At 43.9% G+C, this 15,864-nt stretch overlaps 2 protein-coding genes across 4 annotated transcripts in view; both read left to right on the forward strand.

Moving 5' to 3' along the window:
* Positions 1-1,984: 1,984 nt before the first annotated feature.
* The window catches only part of LOC135089013 (solute carrier family 22 member 20-like), a 14,657-nt gene continuing 777 nt past the window's right edge, over positions 1,985-15,864 (forward strand). The window contains exons 1-12 of one of the 3 annotated variants that reach the window (XM_063984149.1): positions 1,985-4,166; positions 7,381-7,581; positions 10,085-10,220; positions 10,549-10,735; positions 10,949-11,052; positions 11,194-11,347; positions 11,474-11,642; positions 11,746-11,893; positions 12,286-12,485; positions 12,620-12,789; positions 13,255-13,439; positions 13,635-15,864. The exon at positions 13,635-15,864 is cut by the window's right edge and continues 777 nt beyond it. In XM_063984149.1, coding sequence (XP_063840219.1) covers positions 11,227-11,347; positions 11,474-11,642; positions 11,746-11,893; positions 12,286-12,485; positions 12,620-12,789; positions 13,255-13,439; positions 13,635-13,814 — 1,173 coding nt within the window. In that variant the 5' untranslated portion in view covers positions 1,985-4,166; positions 7,381-7,581; positions 10,085-10,220; ... (1 more) ...; positions 10,949-11,052; positions 11,194-11,226 and the 3' untranslated portion in view covers positions 13,815-15,864. The other 2 variants (XM_063984150.1, XM_063984148.1) reach the window with 2 other exon arrangements.
* LOC135089372 (beta-alanine transporter-like) lies at positions 10,090-11,056 on the forward strand. The gene is made up of 3 exons (XM_063984937.1): positions 10,090-10,220; positions 10,549-10,735; positions 10,949-11,056. The coding sequence occupies exons 1-3, from the start codon at positions 10,090-10,092 to the stop codon at positions 11,054-11,056; spliced, it is 426 nt and encodes a 141-aa protein (XP_063841007.1).

Below are 15,864 nucleotides of genomic sequence, written 5' to 3' on the forward strand. Positions count from 1 at the left end.
GGTCCCAGCAAGACAGCAGCAGTGGCAACAGGTCTCTAGCTTGACCCAGTACTTCAACCGGTGTCTAGACGTCCTTATTTGCATAGACGTGTTCTGAATCACCTCATTTAGACTGAAAAGTATGTAAAACTAACGAAATCTCTTTGTTTAGACTATAAAGTGATAGAAACAACGTGTGTAAAACTATCCATTTTTCCACTTTGCATTCACTGATAGGAAATGAACTGAAATTAAGAAAGAGATACGTTGTTGTTTAGTATTAGTGCATGCGTGTCAGAAAAGCAAGCAGGGAGTCACCAGCAGAGGGGGTGAGGGAAGGAGGCGCTAGTATGATAATAAAAACAGCTCTACTTAAGAAATGAGAAAGAGAGGGTATTATTTTTGTTTAATTTTAGTTCATGCGTGTCAGAAAAAACAGGCGGGTTGAGTCAGGGGGGAGGGGGGAGGGAAGGCAGCTTTCTGGGGATGATAGGAAGGAGTGAGAGAGGCAGGCTGAGGTGTTCGTTTACCTAACACATCTGTTCTATAAACATGGTACTATTATACCACCCACGACTAGACCAGAACCACCAGAATTGTAGTAGTAGTAGTAGTAGTAGTAGTAGTAGTAATGGTTGTTGTTGGTGTTAAAAATAGTTATAGCAGCAGTAGTAATAGTAGTAGTAGTAGCAGCAGTAGCAACAGTAGTAGAAATGCTCGCGTGTGTCAAATCCAGTTTTGTAGCGTCTTCAAAAGCCATCTTACTGATTCACACAGATAACAAAGCATTGTACTGAACGTGTAGTGTGTTCCTTATTGCGTGTGCATTGCGGGAACACTCTTACATGGGAAAAGAAGTAAAAAAATGGATTCATAAATAAAACACACACACGCAAAATACAAGGTACGGTGAAACCCACAGGCAGAAATGTGTATGAAAGATCTTCTCGTGTGGAATTGGAGGTGCTGTGAGGGAAGTGACCAGCGTGGTGTTAGAGCTGTTTAAAGTAATGAATGAATGATGATGATGGTGGTAGGGATGGCCAACATGTAAAGAGAAGATGGAGAGGAGTAAGAAAAGGGAGAGGAATGTTAATCGTCTCTCATCATATATAACTGGTTAGTGTACTCTAGCGTGTCTTTAAGGATGCCTGAACTTCTAGGGGCGTATAATTTTGTGCGATCACGCGTAATTTCTTTTAATGCTCAGCAGAAATGAGTAAATTGACCATGAGTGAGAAGTTAAATGGAGTTATTCACACTCCCACACTTGTCTGAGTTAACTCGGTATCTCTGAATGGATAAAAAAGAGATGTGATTCTTGTATCATGCTCTAGTAATACACTCCGTCACAATCTATGGTTTCTTTCATCAATTATGTGCCTTGCATTCATCACAGTCTCTGATCTCATTCATCGGTGGAGTCAACGCTTCACACACAGAATCAGTACAAAGGAGAATGACTAAAAGGATACATGGGATGAGGTGTATTCCTTACGAAACGAGACTAAGCTGTTAAATTTACATTCCTTAGAGACGTAGTTAAGAGGGGACCTGATAGAAGTCTTTAAGTGGTATAGGAGTTATGAAAAGGGGGACGTAAGCAAAATTCTTAGGATCAGTAACCAGTATAAAACAAGAAATAACGGGTTCGAGCTTGAAAAATTTAGGTTTAAGAGAGAAATATGAAGGAGTCGGTTTCCAAATAGAATAGTAGATGAATGAAACGGACTCAGTAATCAGGTTCTTAGTTCTGAGTCATTAGGGAGCTTTAAGAGAAGATTTATGGACAGGGATGATAGGTGGAAACAGGTAGGTATATTTCATGGTGGGACTGCCACGTGTAGGTATGATGACTTCTTGCAGCTTCCATTATTTTCTTATGTTCTATGAAGGTCAGAGGGAACAACTGAACATCTAATGCGACGCAGCCTCCACTTTGATCAGTGCCAAAGGACAATCTTAAAAATAACCCAACTGATGCAGCAAGTAGTCGTGCAACACTCGCTGAGGCCTAACACTCGTCCTGGGCTCCTTACTGCGACGGATGATACAGTGGCGTTGTGTCTCTATACGGCATAAATACTTAAGAAGAAGAGGAGCAGGGGGAGGAGGAGGGAAAAGAGGAGTGAAGAAGAAGAAGAGCAACAACCAACAATAAGAACGAGATGGAGTTTGAGTGGAAGAACAAGAAAATAGAAAAAGAAACAGAAGGAAAACGAGTAGTAGCTGGAGAATCAGAAAATATTTGGCGGTAATTTTGTTAAGTGTGGTAAATCACTTCGCATTTAACCAAAGTGGGGGAAGTCGGAAGCATCGCCACTTCACCCAAATAGTGTGTGTTCCCGCCACCCCTCACTTGCTCGCCCACGCCTCAGATGATTCACATGCCGCATCTTGGCCCGTATTCAGAAACGCTGTGCTTTTTTTACCACGCCAATTCGCAGAACTGTTAGACAATGGGGAAAAAAAAAGCAGAACTAACTTTAGTGAATAGAAAAAAAAATTAGAGCGACGCTTAATAAAAACAAACTATAGTATAATGTATTATTATGAAGAGGAATAAGAAAGGGAAAGAAAAGAAGGATGGATGGATGGAGAATCTGAAAAAAAATATATATATATGTATGTATATATGATGGTGATAATTTCAGGGAAGTGTGGTTAATAACATAGCATTAAACCCGAAGTGAGGGAGGTAGGGAGTGGCACCACCTTTGAGATGGCGTAAACTGTGCGACCATTATCACTGGGAGTATGAGTGTGCAGTGGATGCTCGGACGAGAACAAAAATAAATAAGAAGAATCAGGTTGAAGAATCAGGTAGGAAGAATCAGGTCTTGAGGTTGACTGGCAATAAGGTGAAAAAGATACGAAAAAAAATGGACGTGCATAGATGTTAAAATAAAATAAATAAATAAACTAGAAATATAAAAGAAAATGGAAGCTTGGACGAGAAAGAAAGAAAATTCGAAACTAGCGCCTCATTAAGGTTATGTGGCAATAAGGATGAGAAAAAAGGGCGAAATAATTATAAGTGCACAAATGTTAATGCGTTGCTAAATAAATAAATAAATAAACAAATAAATAAACAAGCTAGAATAAAATAGAAGCTAAAAATGGAAGCCTGGACGAGAAAAATAAAAAAATCCGTCGTTTTAAGAATGTGTAACAACTACAATGAAAATAGAGCAAAAATATATATAATTACACATGTTGATGCGTTACTAAAAAAATAAATAAGTAAATAAACTAGAAATAAAAAGAATGATTAAAAAACTAGAAGAAATAAATAATGAATGATAGAAGCAAACTGAAATTAAATATAGGGTGAACATGAGACATCATAGCAGTGAAAATAAACAAAATAGAAACAAATGAATAAATAAAATGAAGTAAACAATAAGAAATAGATTAAAAAGTATAAGAGAGAGAGAGAGAGAGAGAGAGAGAGAGAGAGAGAGAGAGAGAGAGAGAGAGAGAGAGAGAGAGAGACTAAGAAAAACAGTGACGTGATGCTGGTGAAGAAAAACAAGGATATAATGAACAGCAACCGCCACGTGTAGACCTGAAGGCTTCTTGGTGCTTCCCTTATCATTTTGTGTTCATTGCTAAAAAAATGTGACAACAGTGAAGAGATCAGGAAAAGAAAGAGAGAAAGAAAAAAATAATCAAGACAGTAACAAGAAGAAAGACGACAACAAAGAAAGAGAAGAAGAACAAGAAGAACAAGAAGAAAAAGAACATCATCCTATGTTCAAAAGTGTGACAACATTGAAGACATCAGGAAGAAAAAGAAAAGAAAGAACAACAATCATGACAGTAACAAGAAGGAAGACGACAAAGAAAGAGAAGAACAAGAACAAAAAGAACAAGAAGAAGAACATTATCTTTATCAATATCATCAACAACAACAACAACAACAACAACGACGACGACGAAACCAAGAGCACTCGCCGATTATTATATCAAACAACAACATCAATGCCTTACAAAATTTCCAGGACTTCAAGAGGAAGACTCAAAACGCCCTTGGCTTGTGCTTGGAAAAGACCACGCTGCGGGTATCAGTGCGGAGAGACTAGTTTGTGTTCTATTCCCGGCATGAACCTTGGAGATGGTTAAGAAAACAATATTATGCAGTAAGGCAGAAACCGGATGGAAGACTGAGTGAAGGAGATCCTGAGGTAAGGAATGCGGCAGCGTAGGAAAACACACGTGACCGACCCTGTTGTAAAGTGTGTGGAGGGCAGAGTTTCTTAACATTCTCAGGGCAATGGCCCCCTCCAAGGTAATCTGAGTCCTCGTGGTGCCCCTGAGCTGTTGCATCTTGGGAAGTACATGTAGTAATGGCCGTAGTTTGGATGGATCTATGTGGTTAAAACTCGTAATCCTATCTGAAATGGAAGTGTATGGTGATGCACTGTTGCCAACTTTTGCTAAGTGAACGTCGCCAAGATTACAACAAACAATTAATAAAGTCGCTTAATGGAGCAGTAAAGCAGACGAAAAGAAAACATTACTGTTAGCAACGCCCAGTTAGCGTTACAATTGTTACTTCCTGGAGGATGATCCGTGACCTCCCCCCCCTCCCCCCTCCCCGTAACATCATATTCTCCTGATTTGGTCCTGTAGCCCCTGAAAATTTCTTACGACCCACGCTGAGAAACCTTGGCGTAGACGACCCTCCTCTCCCGCAGCCTGGCACTCGTTCCTCGCTCATTCACCTCCATTCACTCAAGTTCAGCGCCATTCACTCGAGATTCCTCTGACGCGGATCTCAACTTGGAGCTTCCTGCCGCCCTATTACCAAACAGAAACTGTCACTCTGTTTGCATTCTCATCTGTTTGTGCTTGATGAAGCGTGCGCGGTTAAGCTTTATGGAAAATACAGTTATTTTTTTTTCTTTTAATGAGGGTGATTAATCAAGGAAGGAAGAAAAGAAGCAATAGTGTCGTATCCCTCACCCCACACCAAGAAGAGCCGTGAGAGGCCAGTTCATTTTATGTCCCTACATTTACATAGCTGCACGCATGCTGTGTGAACTGCCAAAGTGTTTTGCGTCGCTGCCAGTAAACTGGTGCTAACCGCTTACAGGGTGTGGTGGCCAGCACGCCGCTGAGTGGTAAGCAATAAAGCCTCGCCGCCACGACCATCATATCATCGTCACCGTCACTACCACCTCAGCTACTCGCCCTACAGGACGCGCCCCGCTCCTCCCACCAGTGCATCACGGCCCACCTGCCGCGCCGCCCCCAGTGGAGATACCTCGCCTCGTCACGCGTGCAGTGCTCACCTGGCAGTTGTGTGTGCATCGTGGTGTTTCAGAGATCTTCCTTCTCTGCACAAGACCGACGATCTCTGTGTTATTTATGACACGAAAATAGTGTTTTGATTAAACTGAGCACCGCAACCTTAACGCTGGTGAGTAACAGCAGACTTGTTGCCCTCAAAGGAGTGCTCCAAAGCAGATCCCAAACACTGCCTTCCACTTCCAGCACAGCCGCTGTAGCCCTCTTCTCCCTCAATATAGATGACTTAAGAACAACATTATGTAATGCTGCTGCTGCTGCGGCGGCGCCAGTGAACTCATTAAGCCTGTGGGAGTGGCGTCTGAGGAATGCCGAGGAATGTCTAAAAGGTGTTATCAATTATGAACATCCGAGGTTCACTTCACACGAATGTTGTTTTCTGTTCTTTATTTTTCCTCTTTCTCTTTTCCTTACTGGAGTTTGTCAAGAATGTGTCTCCACACAAGCGCTTTTCCCCACGTTTTTTTTTTTTTTTTTATGTAGGAAGGACACTGGCCAAGGGCAACAAAAATCTAATAAAAAAATGCCCACTGAAATACCAGTCCCATGAAAGGGTCAAAGTAGTGGTCAAAAATTGATGGATAAGTGTCTTGAAACCTCCCTCTTGAAGGAATTCAAGTCATAGGAAGGTGGAAATACAGAAGCAGGCAGGGAGTTCCAGAGTTTACCAGAGAAAGGGATGAATGATTGAGAATACTGGTTAACTCTTGCGTTAGAGAGGTGGACAGAATAGGGGTGAGAGAAAGAAGAAAGTCTTGTGCAGCGAGGCCGCGGAAGGAGGGGAGGCATGCAGTTAGCAAGATCAGAAGAGCAGTTAGCATGAAAATAGCGGTAGAAGACAGCTAGATATGCAACATTGCGGAGAGAGAGGTTGAAGACAGTCAGTTAGAGGAGAGGAGTTGATGAGACGAAAAGCTCTTGATTCCACCCTGTCTAGAAGAGCAGTATGAGTGGAACCCCCCCCAGACATGTGAAGCATACTCCATACATGGACGGATAAGGCCCTTGTACAGAGTTAGCAGCTGGGGGGGTGAGAAAAACTGGCGGAGACGTCTCAGAACACCTAACTTCATAGAAGCTGTTTTAGCTAGAGATGAGATGTGAAGTTTCCAGTTCAGATTATAAGTAAAGGACAGACCGAGGATGTTCAGTGTAGAAGAGGGGGACAGTTGAGTGTCATTGAAGAAGAGGGGATAGTTGTCTGGAAGGTTGTGTCGAATTGATAGATGGAGGAATTGAGTTTTTGAGGCATTGAACAATACCAAGTTTGCTCTGCCCAATCAGAAATTTTAGAAAGATCAGAAGTCAGGCGTTCTGTGGCTTCCTTGCGTGATATGTTTACCTCCTGAAGGGTTGGACGTCTATGAAAAGACGTGGAAAAGTGCAGGGTGGTATCATCAGCGTAGGAGTGGATAGGACAAGAAGTTTGGTTTAGAAGATCATTAATGAATAATAAGAAGAGAGTGGGTGACAGGACAGAACCCTGAGGAACACCACTGTTAATAGATTTAGGAGAAGAACAGTGACCGTCTTCCACAGCAGCAATAGAACCGTCAAAAAGGAAACTTGAGATGAAGTTACAGAGAGAAGGATAGAAACCGTAGGAGAGTAGTTTGGAAATCAAAGCTTTGTGCCAGACTCTATCAAAACCTTTTGATATGTCCAAGGCAAAAGCAAAATTTTCACCAAAATCTCTAAAAGAGGATGACCAAGACTCAGTAAGGAAAGCCAGAAGATCACCAGTAGAGCGGCCTTGACGGAACCCATACTGGCGATCAGATAGAAGGTTTGCTTCCACCGCCGCACAACACGCACGGAAATGCTGACAGCAGGGACACAAGCATGCTGCCCTGCCACAGAGGGACCGCGGCAGCCGCAGAGAGGAGAACATAGGCTAATGTAAAATTACAGACAACTCAGCGCCAGAGGGTTTAGCAACGTACAGGGAAGATGGGTCTGCCGCACGGGCTCCGCGTAAACGTTTCCATCTCACTTGATGGTTGTTCAAACAGGTATCACTGAGCGCTGGTGTGGAGAGCGCACCTAAAGTAAGACTTCTAACTATTTGCTATTTTCCCCGTTTTCCAGATCAAAACTCGTAATAAAGGATGAAGGAAACTCTAAGATGGAAGGAGGAGGAGGAAGAGGAAGAAATGAATCCGTTAGAAGAAGGCATGGACGCGGAGGATAAAAAGATGGATTCCAAACTAACATGTTTTGAAGACATCGTGGAGGAGCTGAGTCCCTACGGCCGCTGGAACATATGCCTCTTCCTGCTGTGCTCCTCCAGTGAGTGCGGGGCGCGGGGCGGCTGGCGCCACGTGGTGGCATTCGCCAGGCAGTGTTGGAGCAGGTCCGGCTTACAGTACACTCAGAAAGACTCGGGGCTTGTCTTGAAGATTACCACTTGCCTGCTGATAAAGGGGAAATTTATGACACACACACACACACACACACACACACACACACACACACACACATACACACACACAGTAACTACGTACTTGTGCAACTTTTTTTCCTTTTTTTTTTTTTCCTTCACAAATTTATATACCAGCTTTATTTTCATATTCTTGCAAGGCCATCTTCTTTCTCATGAAGGCTTTATGATGTACATTTATGAATATAAGAAAACTAAACCCAGAGAGAGAAAGTACGTTTGCAGAATGGAGAGAAGGCGAGGCAGCCCTGTAGTGTGTGATTATCTGGTGCTTACTGTCTAAATCATAGTGATTATACCTTATTATTCTCTCTCTCTCTCTCTCTCTCTCTCTCTCTCTCTCTCTCTCTCTCTCTCTCTCTCTCTCTCTCTCTCTCTCTCTCTCTCTCTCTCTCTCTCTCTACTGACCGAGTGATGCTTATTTTAGTACGAGAGAGAGAGAGAGAGAGAGAGAGAGAGAGAGAGAGAGAGAGAGAGAGAGAGAGAGAGAGAGAGAGAAAGAGGAAGTGAACAATCCAGGCAAAAGAATGAGGAAGCAACCATTACAGTGAGAGAGGGAGATAGACAGACAGATGAACAGACAGACAGACGAACAGACAGACAGACGGACGTACAGGCAGGCATAGACAGAAGGTAGTTGGATTCCTGTACACACAATAGCTGGTGGATGAGTGAGGCCACCGCTGCGGGGGATCGTTAAACAGGTGAGCATTAATTATTACTGATGAACACGTTTCCTGACTAACAAGATCAGTAGTGTGTATAATGATATTTTTTTCTGCCGTAAACTTAATGGCATCACTAAACGAGAAGCTCATGGACGACAAAAAATAAATAAATAGATACATAAATGTGTTTATAGATCGTATCTTTAACTTATTCGAGAGTTAACTAATAGGAGCAAACAGCATCTTTATTCATTTATATTCTCTTATGATTTCGTCTATGTAAGGCCAAAGGCAAAGTGGTGAACCTGTGACGCGTCTAGGGAGGAGTGTCGGGTAACACCAGTCTAAGCAAGGCAGGGAAGGCAGGTTGGGCGTCACATGCGTTAAAATCTTACTACGCTCCATGTATTATGTAGGTTAGGGTAGGACCTGTTGCGCAATGGATATCTCTTTCCGCTGTGGCCTGATTCGTGCACCTGGCAGCTCCCTAGATAAATACACAGACCACGACTATTTTTAAAGGACACGCAATTACCCGGGTTCTCACTAGCGTTTCTTCTGTTAATAATGTAGAAATCATGCTAACCTGTCATTAGAATCATGAAAATAGCTTTAAAAAATCCCCTTCACTTCAGTTAGAGTCTTTTAAAAGTAATGGAGGTGGGGCGCAGAAGTGTTTCAGAATGTGGGCCTTATATAGAACGACCACAGCGGCGCAGGCTTAGCGGAACCTCCTCTGCTGGTGAATTGCGCTTCCCCCGTTTTTTCTCGCGCCACGGTTCATGCTGGTGTAACTTTGGGATGAGGTTAAATGACACCATGTTCAGAAACGCTTTACTCTCTCACTGCAACATTTTCAAAGGCTGTAGAGATGAGTTGCCGGGTTCTCAAATGTGTTTCACCTGTTAATAATGTAGAAATCTTGTTAATCTGTCACTAGAGCCGTAAAAGGCATTCTTATTTGTGTCACTTTAACTAGAGTCCATTCAAAGTAGTCGAGGTGTTGGCATGAATGTTTGAGAATATGGTCCAGTGAGGGGACACAAACACACTTCACACATTGCGTAACTGAGACACTTGCTAGTTGCGAATAACCGGCCTGAAAGATCTTATCACTCCTGCACTGATTTCCTATTAGATCAAACCACTTTTTTGGCGCGAATATATATAATTTGTTAAGTATATATCTAGTCATGCATTACCTGAAGGACCTGTTTATTATTGGGTATATTCAATGAAAAAAATTTGAAATATGAACGGAGATCTTAACCTAAACATTTCCTCAGCTCGTTTATTAAAGAAAGTTTGTCATAGACTCTCTTGTTTCCGTGCCGGCAACCGTCACGTGTTGCTGTGTTGAGACGACGCTCCAGGCTTTGATCGGGACCAGTGATATGACTGACTGACTCACTCACTGAAAAAAAGAGAGAGAGAGAGAGAGAGAGAGAGAGAGAGAGAGAGAGAGAGAGAGAGAGAGAGAGAGTCTTTCAAACATTAATTAACAAACCTTTAATATAATAAAGTACTTAATTTGTTTTCCTTTCTTTCCATGATTCTACTACTTCCTATACCTCCTCCTCCTCCTCCTCCTCCTCCTCCTCCTCCTCCTCCTCCTCCTCCTCCTCCTCCTCCTCCTCCTCCTCCTCCTGCTCCTCCTCCCACTTCACTTCTCACTCCTCCCCAGGCATCATGTTCAACGCCCTCATCACCATGTCCTACCAGTTCCTCGGCGCCACCCCAGACCACTGGTGCCACGTGGAGTCCCTCAAGGAAGCAAACTGGACCGACCAACAAATCCTGGAGTTCGCTATTCCCTTTGAGTAAGTCCCCACTCCCTCCTTCACTCACTCATCTACTTACCCCAGGATTTCTCTTTAATAATGATGCTAGTTTTTTTTTTATTCTTTTATTTACCTGTTCATCTATTTCCTTAATTTTTTTACGTTCACAAAAAACATCACAGACATCTAATCTTTTTTTTTTTTTGTCTTTCGACGACTTTTTTAAGTATGTGTATATTTGTTTTATTTTCTCTTTTTTTTATTAATTTAACAACTAAGTGAGTCATAGGAATTTATAATGTGTGTGTTTGTGTGTGTGTGTGTGTGTGCCTGCAGTCATCCACTACCAGAATGCCACATTCCTCAGCAACAAGACGGGGCAGCGCGATAAATGCCACATGTACGACTACGACTACGCGGTGGTGGCACAGCTGGGGTACGATGCCGCCATGACCCACCAGCACGACACCGCCGACAAGGACACGCTGCGGGTCGTCCCCTGCAGCGCGCGAGACTTCAACCTGACACAGCACGAGTCTTCCGTGGTGACTGAGGTGGGTGGGGAGGAGCCTTCGCCTTTACTGTCCTCGGTCGCGTGGCATACTGTAGTGGACTATATTATTTTTTGTGTCATTTCTAATTTCCATACATTATTCTCAGTCTCCGTTGTCGTTTAAAAAAAAAAAATTCATTATATACGTGTTTTGTATCTTATTTCGTTTTTCATGGTGGCTCGTGCTTGGCGTGTGCGTGTGTGCGCGGCTCAGTGGGACTTGGTGTGTGAGCGGCGTGTGCTGTACGCCACCACGCAGGCCGTGAACCAGCTCGGCTTCCTCATTGCCTCGCTCTTTACGCCCATGTTGACAGACAGGTGAGGGTAAGGAGGGAGAAGGAGGGGAGAGAGAGACTATAAGTGTGTGTGTGTGTGTGTGTGTGTGTGTGTGTGTGTGACAAAGAAAACAAGAAAAAAGCTACTTCTATTAAAAGAGACTGCTGACACTTCCACCCCAAGGTTTGGTCGGCGTCCCGTGGCCCAAAGCATGGTATGCCTCACCCTCCTGCTGGGGATCGGCAGCTGCTTCTCGCCTCCGTTAACGTCTTCATCGCCTTCAGGTGCGGCCTCTCCACCACCATAATGGCCATCTACCTTAGCTGCTTCATCATTAGTAAGTGAGAGAGTGTTTGAGAGAGAGAGAGAGAGAGAGAGAGAGAGAGAGAGAGAGAGAGAGAGAGAGAGAGAGAGAGAGAGGACTCAACTTATCATCACTTTCTTCTCTGTTTTCTCCCCGTAGTGATGGAATGGACCGCCACTTCAACACGCTCCTCCTTCGGGTCGTTGACGGTGATGGCCTGGGCTGTGGGCTGCATGATGGTGCCCGGCATCGCCTACATCATCAGGCCGTGGCGCTACCTGCAGGCTGCATTTGTCCTACCCTACGTCATCTTTCTTCTGGGGTGGCGGTAATGAAGTGGATGAGGCAGTCAGATGATGTACCTTGAGATATCTGTCAGACTTTACTGTCCTTATAATTTTGACCAAACCAACACAACTAACCACCCGCAGGTTCCTGCCGGAGTCCCCGCGCTGGATGCTGTTGCATGGTCGCTACGAGGACGTGGAAAACACCCTGGCGAGGATCGCCGCCACCAACCACAGCAAGGTTCCTCCCAAGGGCGTCCTCCGAGCCGCCCTCACACGTATCAGCCAACAGGTGACGTGGCAGATTATTGCGTGTTTGCCTGACTGCCCGTGACGGCTGAGCTGCTGCTGATGCTGCTTGTTACTGTTGGTTTGGATTTTATTTTCTGTTTATTTTTTCTTTTTTTTCTGTGTGTGTGTGTGTGTGTGTGTGTGTGTGTGTGTGTGTAATAATAATAATAATAATAATAATAATAAACGGTGTATTCTTTAGGCAGTCAACAAACTGAAAATGTACATTGGGGGTGGGGAAATACTTGACATTAATCCTAAAGGTAAGTCAAATCTAGAAGAGAGTGTGTGTGTGTGTGTGTGCGCGTGAAGCTGGACGCTACGCTCGTAGTTTCTTTCGTATCCTGTGTTTTATTCTAACCACACCCTCGTCTCCGGCACCTGCCGCTACAGATGCAGGGCGAGCTTGGGCAGGGCAAGGCGAGTGGCGGGGGGGAACACAGCATCGGGAAGAAAGTTGTGGGCGCCTTGCGACACGTGCTGTCTCCCTACAGCAATCCCCAGCGTGCCCGCAGGATGTGTGTGCTCATCGTGCTGTGGTTCTCGGCGTCCTCCGCGTACTACGGCCTCTCCCTCAACGCCACAAACATCAGGTGATGCACAACTTAGGCAGTGGCGCGTTGTTTGATAATAGTCCCCCCTTCATTGCATCGTTTTCTTTCCAAAGAAGAGTACAATTTTCTATAAATCAACGTCGCTAACTACAACATTATTGTTTTCTTCACAGCGCTGACCCTTACCTGTACAACTTCCTCCACGGCGTGTTCGAGGTGCCTGCTTACCTCATACTGTGGCTGCTCGTGGCGCGTGCAGGCCGCCGCCCTTCCATCAGCGGTCTGTTCCTCTTCTGCGCCCTCTGCATCGCTATCAACGGCGCCCTCATGTTCGTCTTCGCCGGTGGGTTATGTTCCACAGGGACAGAGGTCTTTTTATCCGAACACTGGGACATCTCATTTGATGGTTACTAGATTCCCTTGTTGTGAGACACTGGGCAAGGAACTTGATGCACCTGATGCGCAGGCAGGGAGAAGAGAGGGAGAAGGAGAGGAAGGCAATGTTGGTAGCAAGTCAGTCTTCACGCCCGGTTCTATTTGATCCCTTTGTATCTCTGCAAAGACAGGAAGCATCGGTATAATACAGCACCAGTCATTACACTGATACTCACTTCGCCACACTGAGCTCTCTGCCTCCCTGGCGTGTATCACCCTTGCTCACCAACACCAACACGCAGGCACCACGACTCCTACTTCATCTTTTCCCTATTATTTATCTTCTTCACTCTAGTCAGCAGCACATTCCTCTGCCATGTTCTTCCTGTTCCCTTACCTGAGTTCACTGATCACTCATATTTCCCGGCCACAGTTCCCGTGGCAGCCAAAATCATCCTGTCGCTGCTGGGCAAGATGGCCGTGGCCGCAGCTTTCCACCTTGCCTACCTCTTCACCGCCGAGCTGTTCACCACCCAGCAGCGCTCCCTCGCGGTCTGCCACTGTTGCCTCTTAGGGAGAGTTGGCAGCATTGCTTCCCCCTACATCAACGATATACTGGTGAGGGATTGGTCTTTGTCTATAGCAGCTATTTATGTGATGCATGTCCCGGTATGCATGTGGCTTCATTCTGATCAAGTATGATTATAAAAGTTGTAGTATGTGTTTTACGTTCTCTCTCTCTCTCTCTCTCTCTCTCTCTCTCTCTCTCTCTCTCTCTCTCTCTCTCTCTCTCTCTCTCTCTCTCTCTCTCAGGGAGAAGTAGCAAAATGGGCTCCGTCAGCAGTCTTCGCCGTGGGAGCATTTATCTCTTCCCTCCTCGCCCTTCTTCTGCCGGAGACTCTGAATAAGAAGCTTCCTGAGAACGACTTCGAGGAAGCCAAGGAGGAGGGGGAGGAGTCCCGCAAAGCCCCGAGCAGCGACCCGTCAGTCTGAGGCAAGGCACTCCTCTATTTTTTGTTTGACTTCAAGCCCAGTGTGTGGTGGGCATCTGGGTGCTGAAGCCACGCCGCGACTACCACAACGCTCTCATCGCAACGCACTCCACCGTGCACTCACCCACGGGTTTTTTTTATGGTAGTAAGGAAAGAAAGAACTGTGCACACCGACATTCTCTCTCTCTCTCTCTCTCTCTCTCTCTCTCTCTCTCTCTCTCTCTCTCTCTCTCTCTCAGGCAACATTTGTTTTGTCACGTGCATCCTTACCTCTCGGGTCTGGAGATTGCAGGTACACGGAAATAGGAAAAAAATAAAAGAAATAAACTTTGTAAAATGTGTAAAGTATTATGCTTAAGCTGCTGCGGTGTTATCATAGCGATGCACATCACACCTTCGCACATCACATCACATAATGTTACGTCACACTACGCTGTGCACTGTAATTGTATTGTTTATTATTAAGGCTCGTCACTTGAGAGACAAATGTTGATAAGCACTGCCATCATGCTAGATAACGAAAAGCGTCATCTACGCATGAAAATAATCAACACTCGGAGAACGCGCAACATCCTGGCCCGCCATCTGTTAGCCACTACATGCATTACTCTGTTCCTCCACCTCTCACTGGGCCCCACATCCCTCCCTGCGCCATCCTTCCTTATTCATCATAACTTCCACACGTGCGCTACTGGTTAATCAGGAAGCTCAGCTGATGTCCGCGAGTTGACCCAGGGACATGTACAGCAAACAACTACCATACACATACATATTCATACATACGCTTTTTACAAGTAGGAAAGAAATGTGTTTGTTTTACTTGTCATGTTTATTTAGTCTTGAATAGTTTTCTTTATTGATGTGTGATTTTTATTTTTCTCCCTTTTTCTTGGTCTTGTTCTTCATCATTTAATTTTGTTATTTTCTTTTCTTTTTTTTTTGTCTTCTTTAGTTTTGAATAATCTTACTTACCGTCTTGTTTTGTTTTGTTTTGTTTTTTGTTTTTTTTGTTTTTTTTTGTTTTTTTTCCTTGTCCCTTTTATCTCTGTGTTGTTCTTCATGTAATTTTGTCAATTTTATTTTCTCGTTCTTGTCCTTGAGTGTATTGTCCTGTTATACTAAATTTTCAGTTTAAGTGTTCCTGTATTTTAGATTTACTTTTATAAAGAGAAAGACTGTAAGGAGAGATTTAGAAAAGATATTTTTTTGTATTTTTCGTATAAAACCCTGTATAATGTTCCACTTTTTTTTTTTCTGTTGATAAAGGAAGTTACAAGCGTAATCACTGCCAGTCAGGAACACTACCTGAGCAAAGAAAGAAAGTTGAAGCTGTGGTGAGGTGCGAGTGAATGAAATAGGTGAACAGCAGACCTAAAGAAACAAGGAAAGAGAGAAAAAAATTAAGCTGTGTTGAGGTACGAGTGAGTGAAATAGATTACTGGTAAACGAAAGAAACGAAAGAAAGAAATTACCGAGGGAAAAAAAAAAAAAAAATGATGCTGTGTTGATATACGAGTGAAATGGATGCATGCCAGACGAAAAAAAAAAATCGAAAAAAAATGAAAATGAAGGTGTGTTTAGGTATGAGTGAAATGGAAGCCTGGCAGACCAAAACAAAGAAAGGCAAGCAATACAACGCAGTGGAAGGCAAGAAGCTGAGCAGAGAGATACTCGCAGACACACAGCAGCCGTTGAACAATACTCCCCTTGTCTGGACAGTCTGCTTTGTATGTACTACCTCGCTAGGCCTTCATACACACACACACGTACTACACAGGCATTGGTTTGTGTGGTGTATTGCTTATTACTTCACCACGTCTTCCTCTGCCACACTTACGCTGCGTTTTCTGTTGGTTCATATGCTCGTCTCATTTTTTTTTTTTTTTCCCTTTATTTTAGTTTTCCTTTTTTTTAGTTTTCTCTTTTTTTTCTCTCTTTCCTCATTCCTTTTCCTTCTTTTTTTTCCTCGCATCCATTAATAAGGTTTAGCTACTCAGTTCTTCCAGATTCTTGCGAGCAACGATTTCTGTTCAAACTTGTGTCTTGTAAGA

This window comes from Scylla paramamosain, chromosome 32 (genome assembly GCF_035594125.1).
Source record: "Scylla paramamosain isolate STU-SP2022 chromosome 32, ASM3559412v1, whole genome shotgun sequence".
NCBI classification, from domain to species: Eukaryota; Metazoa; Arthropoda; class Malacostraca; order Decapoda; family Portunidae; genus Scylla; species Scylla paramamosain.

Bases quoted from the DNA above. Each gene is read 5' to 3' on its own strand.
- LOC135089372 (XM_063984937.1), top strand. From the start codon at position 10,090: ATGTTCAACGCCCTCATCACCATGTCCTACCAGTTCCTCGGCGCCACC. The intron at 10,221-10,548 runs GTAAGTCCCCAC...CACATTCCTCAG, and splicing joins GAGTTCGCTATTCCCTTTGA to CAACAAGACGGGGCAGCGCG. The intron at 10,736-10,948 runs GTGGGTGGGGAG...TGCGCGGCTCAG, and splicing joins AGTCTTCCGTGGTGACTGAG to TGGGACTTGGTGTGTGAGCG.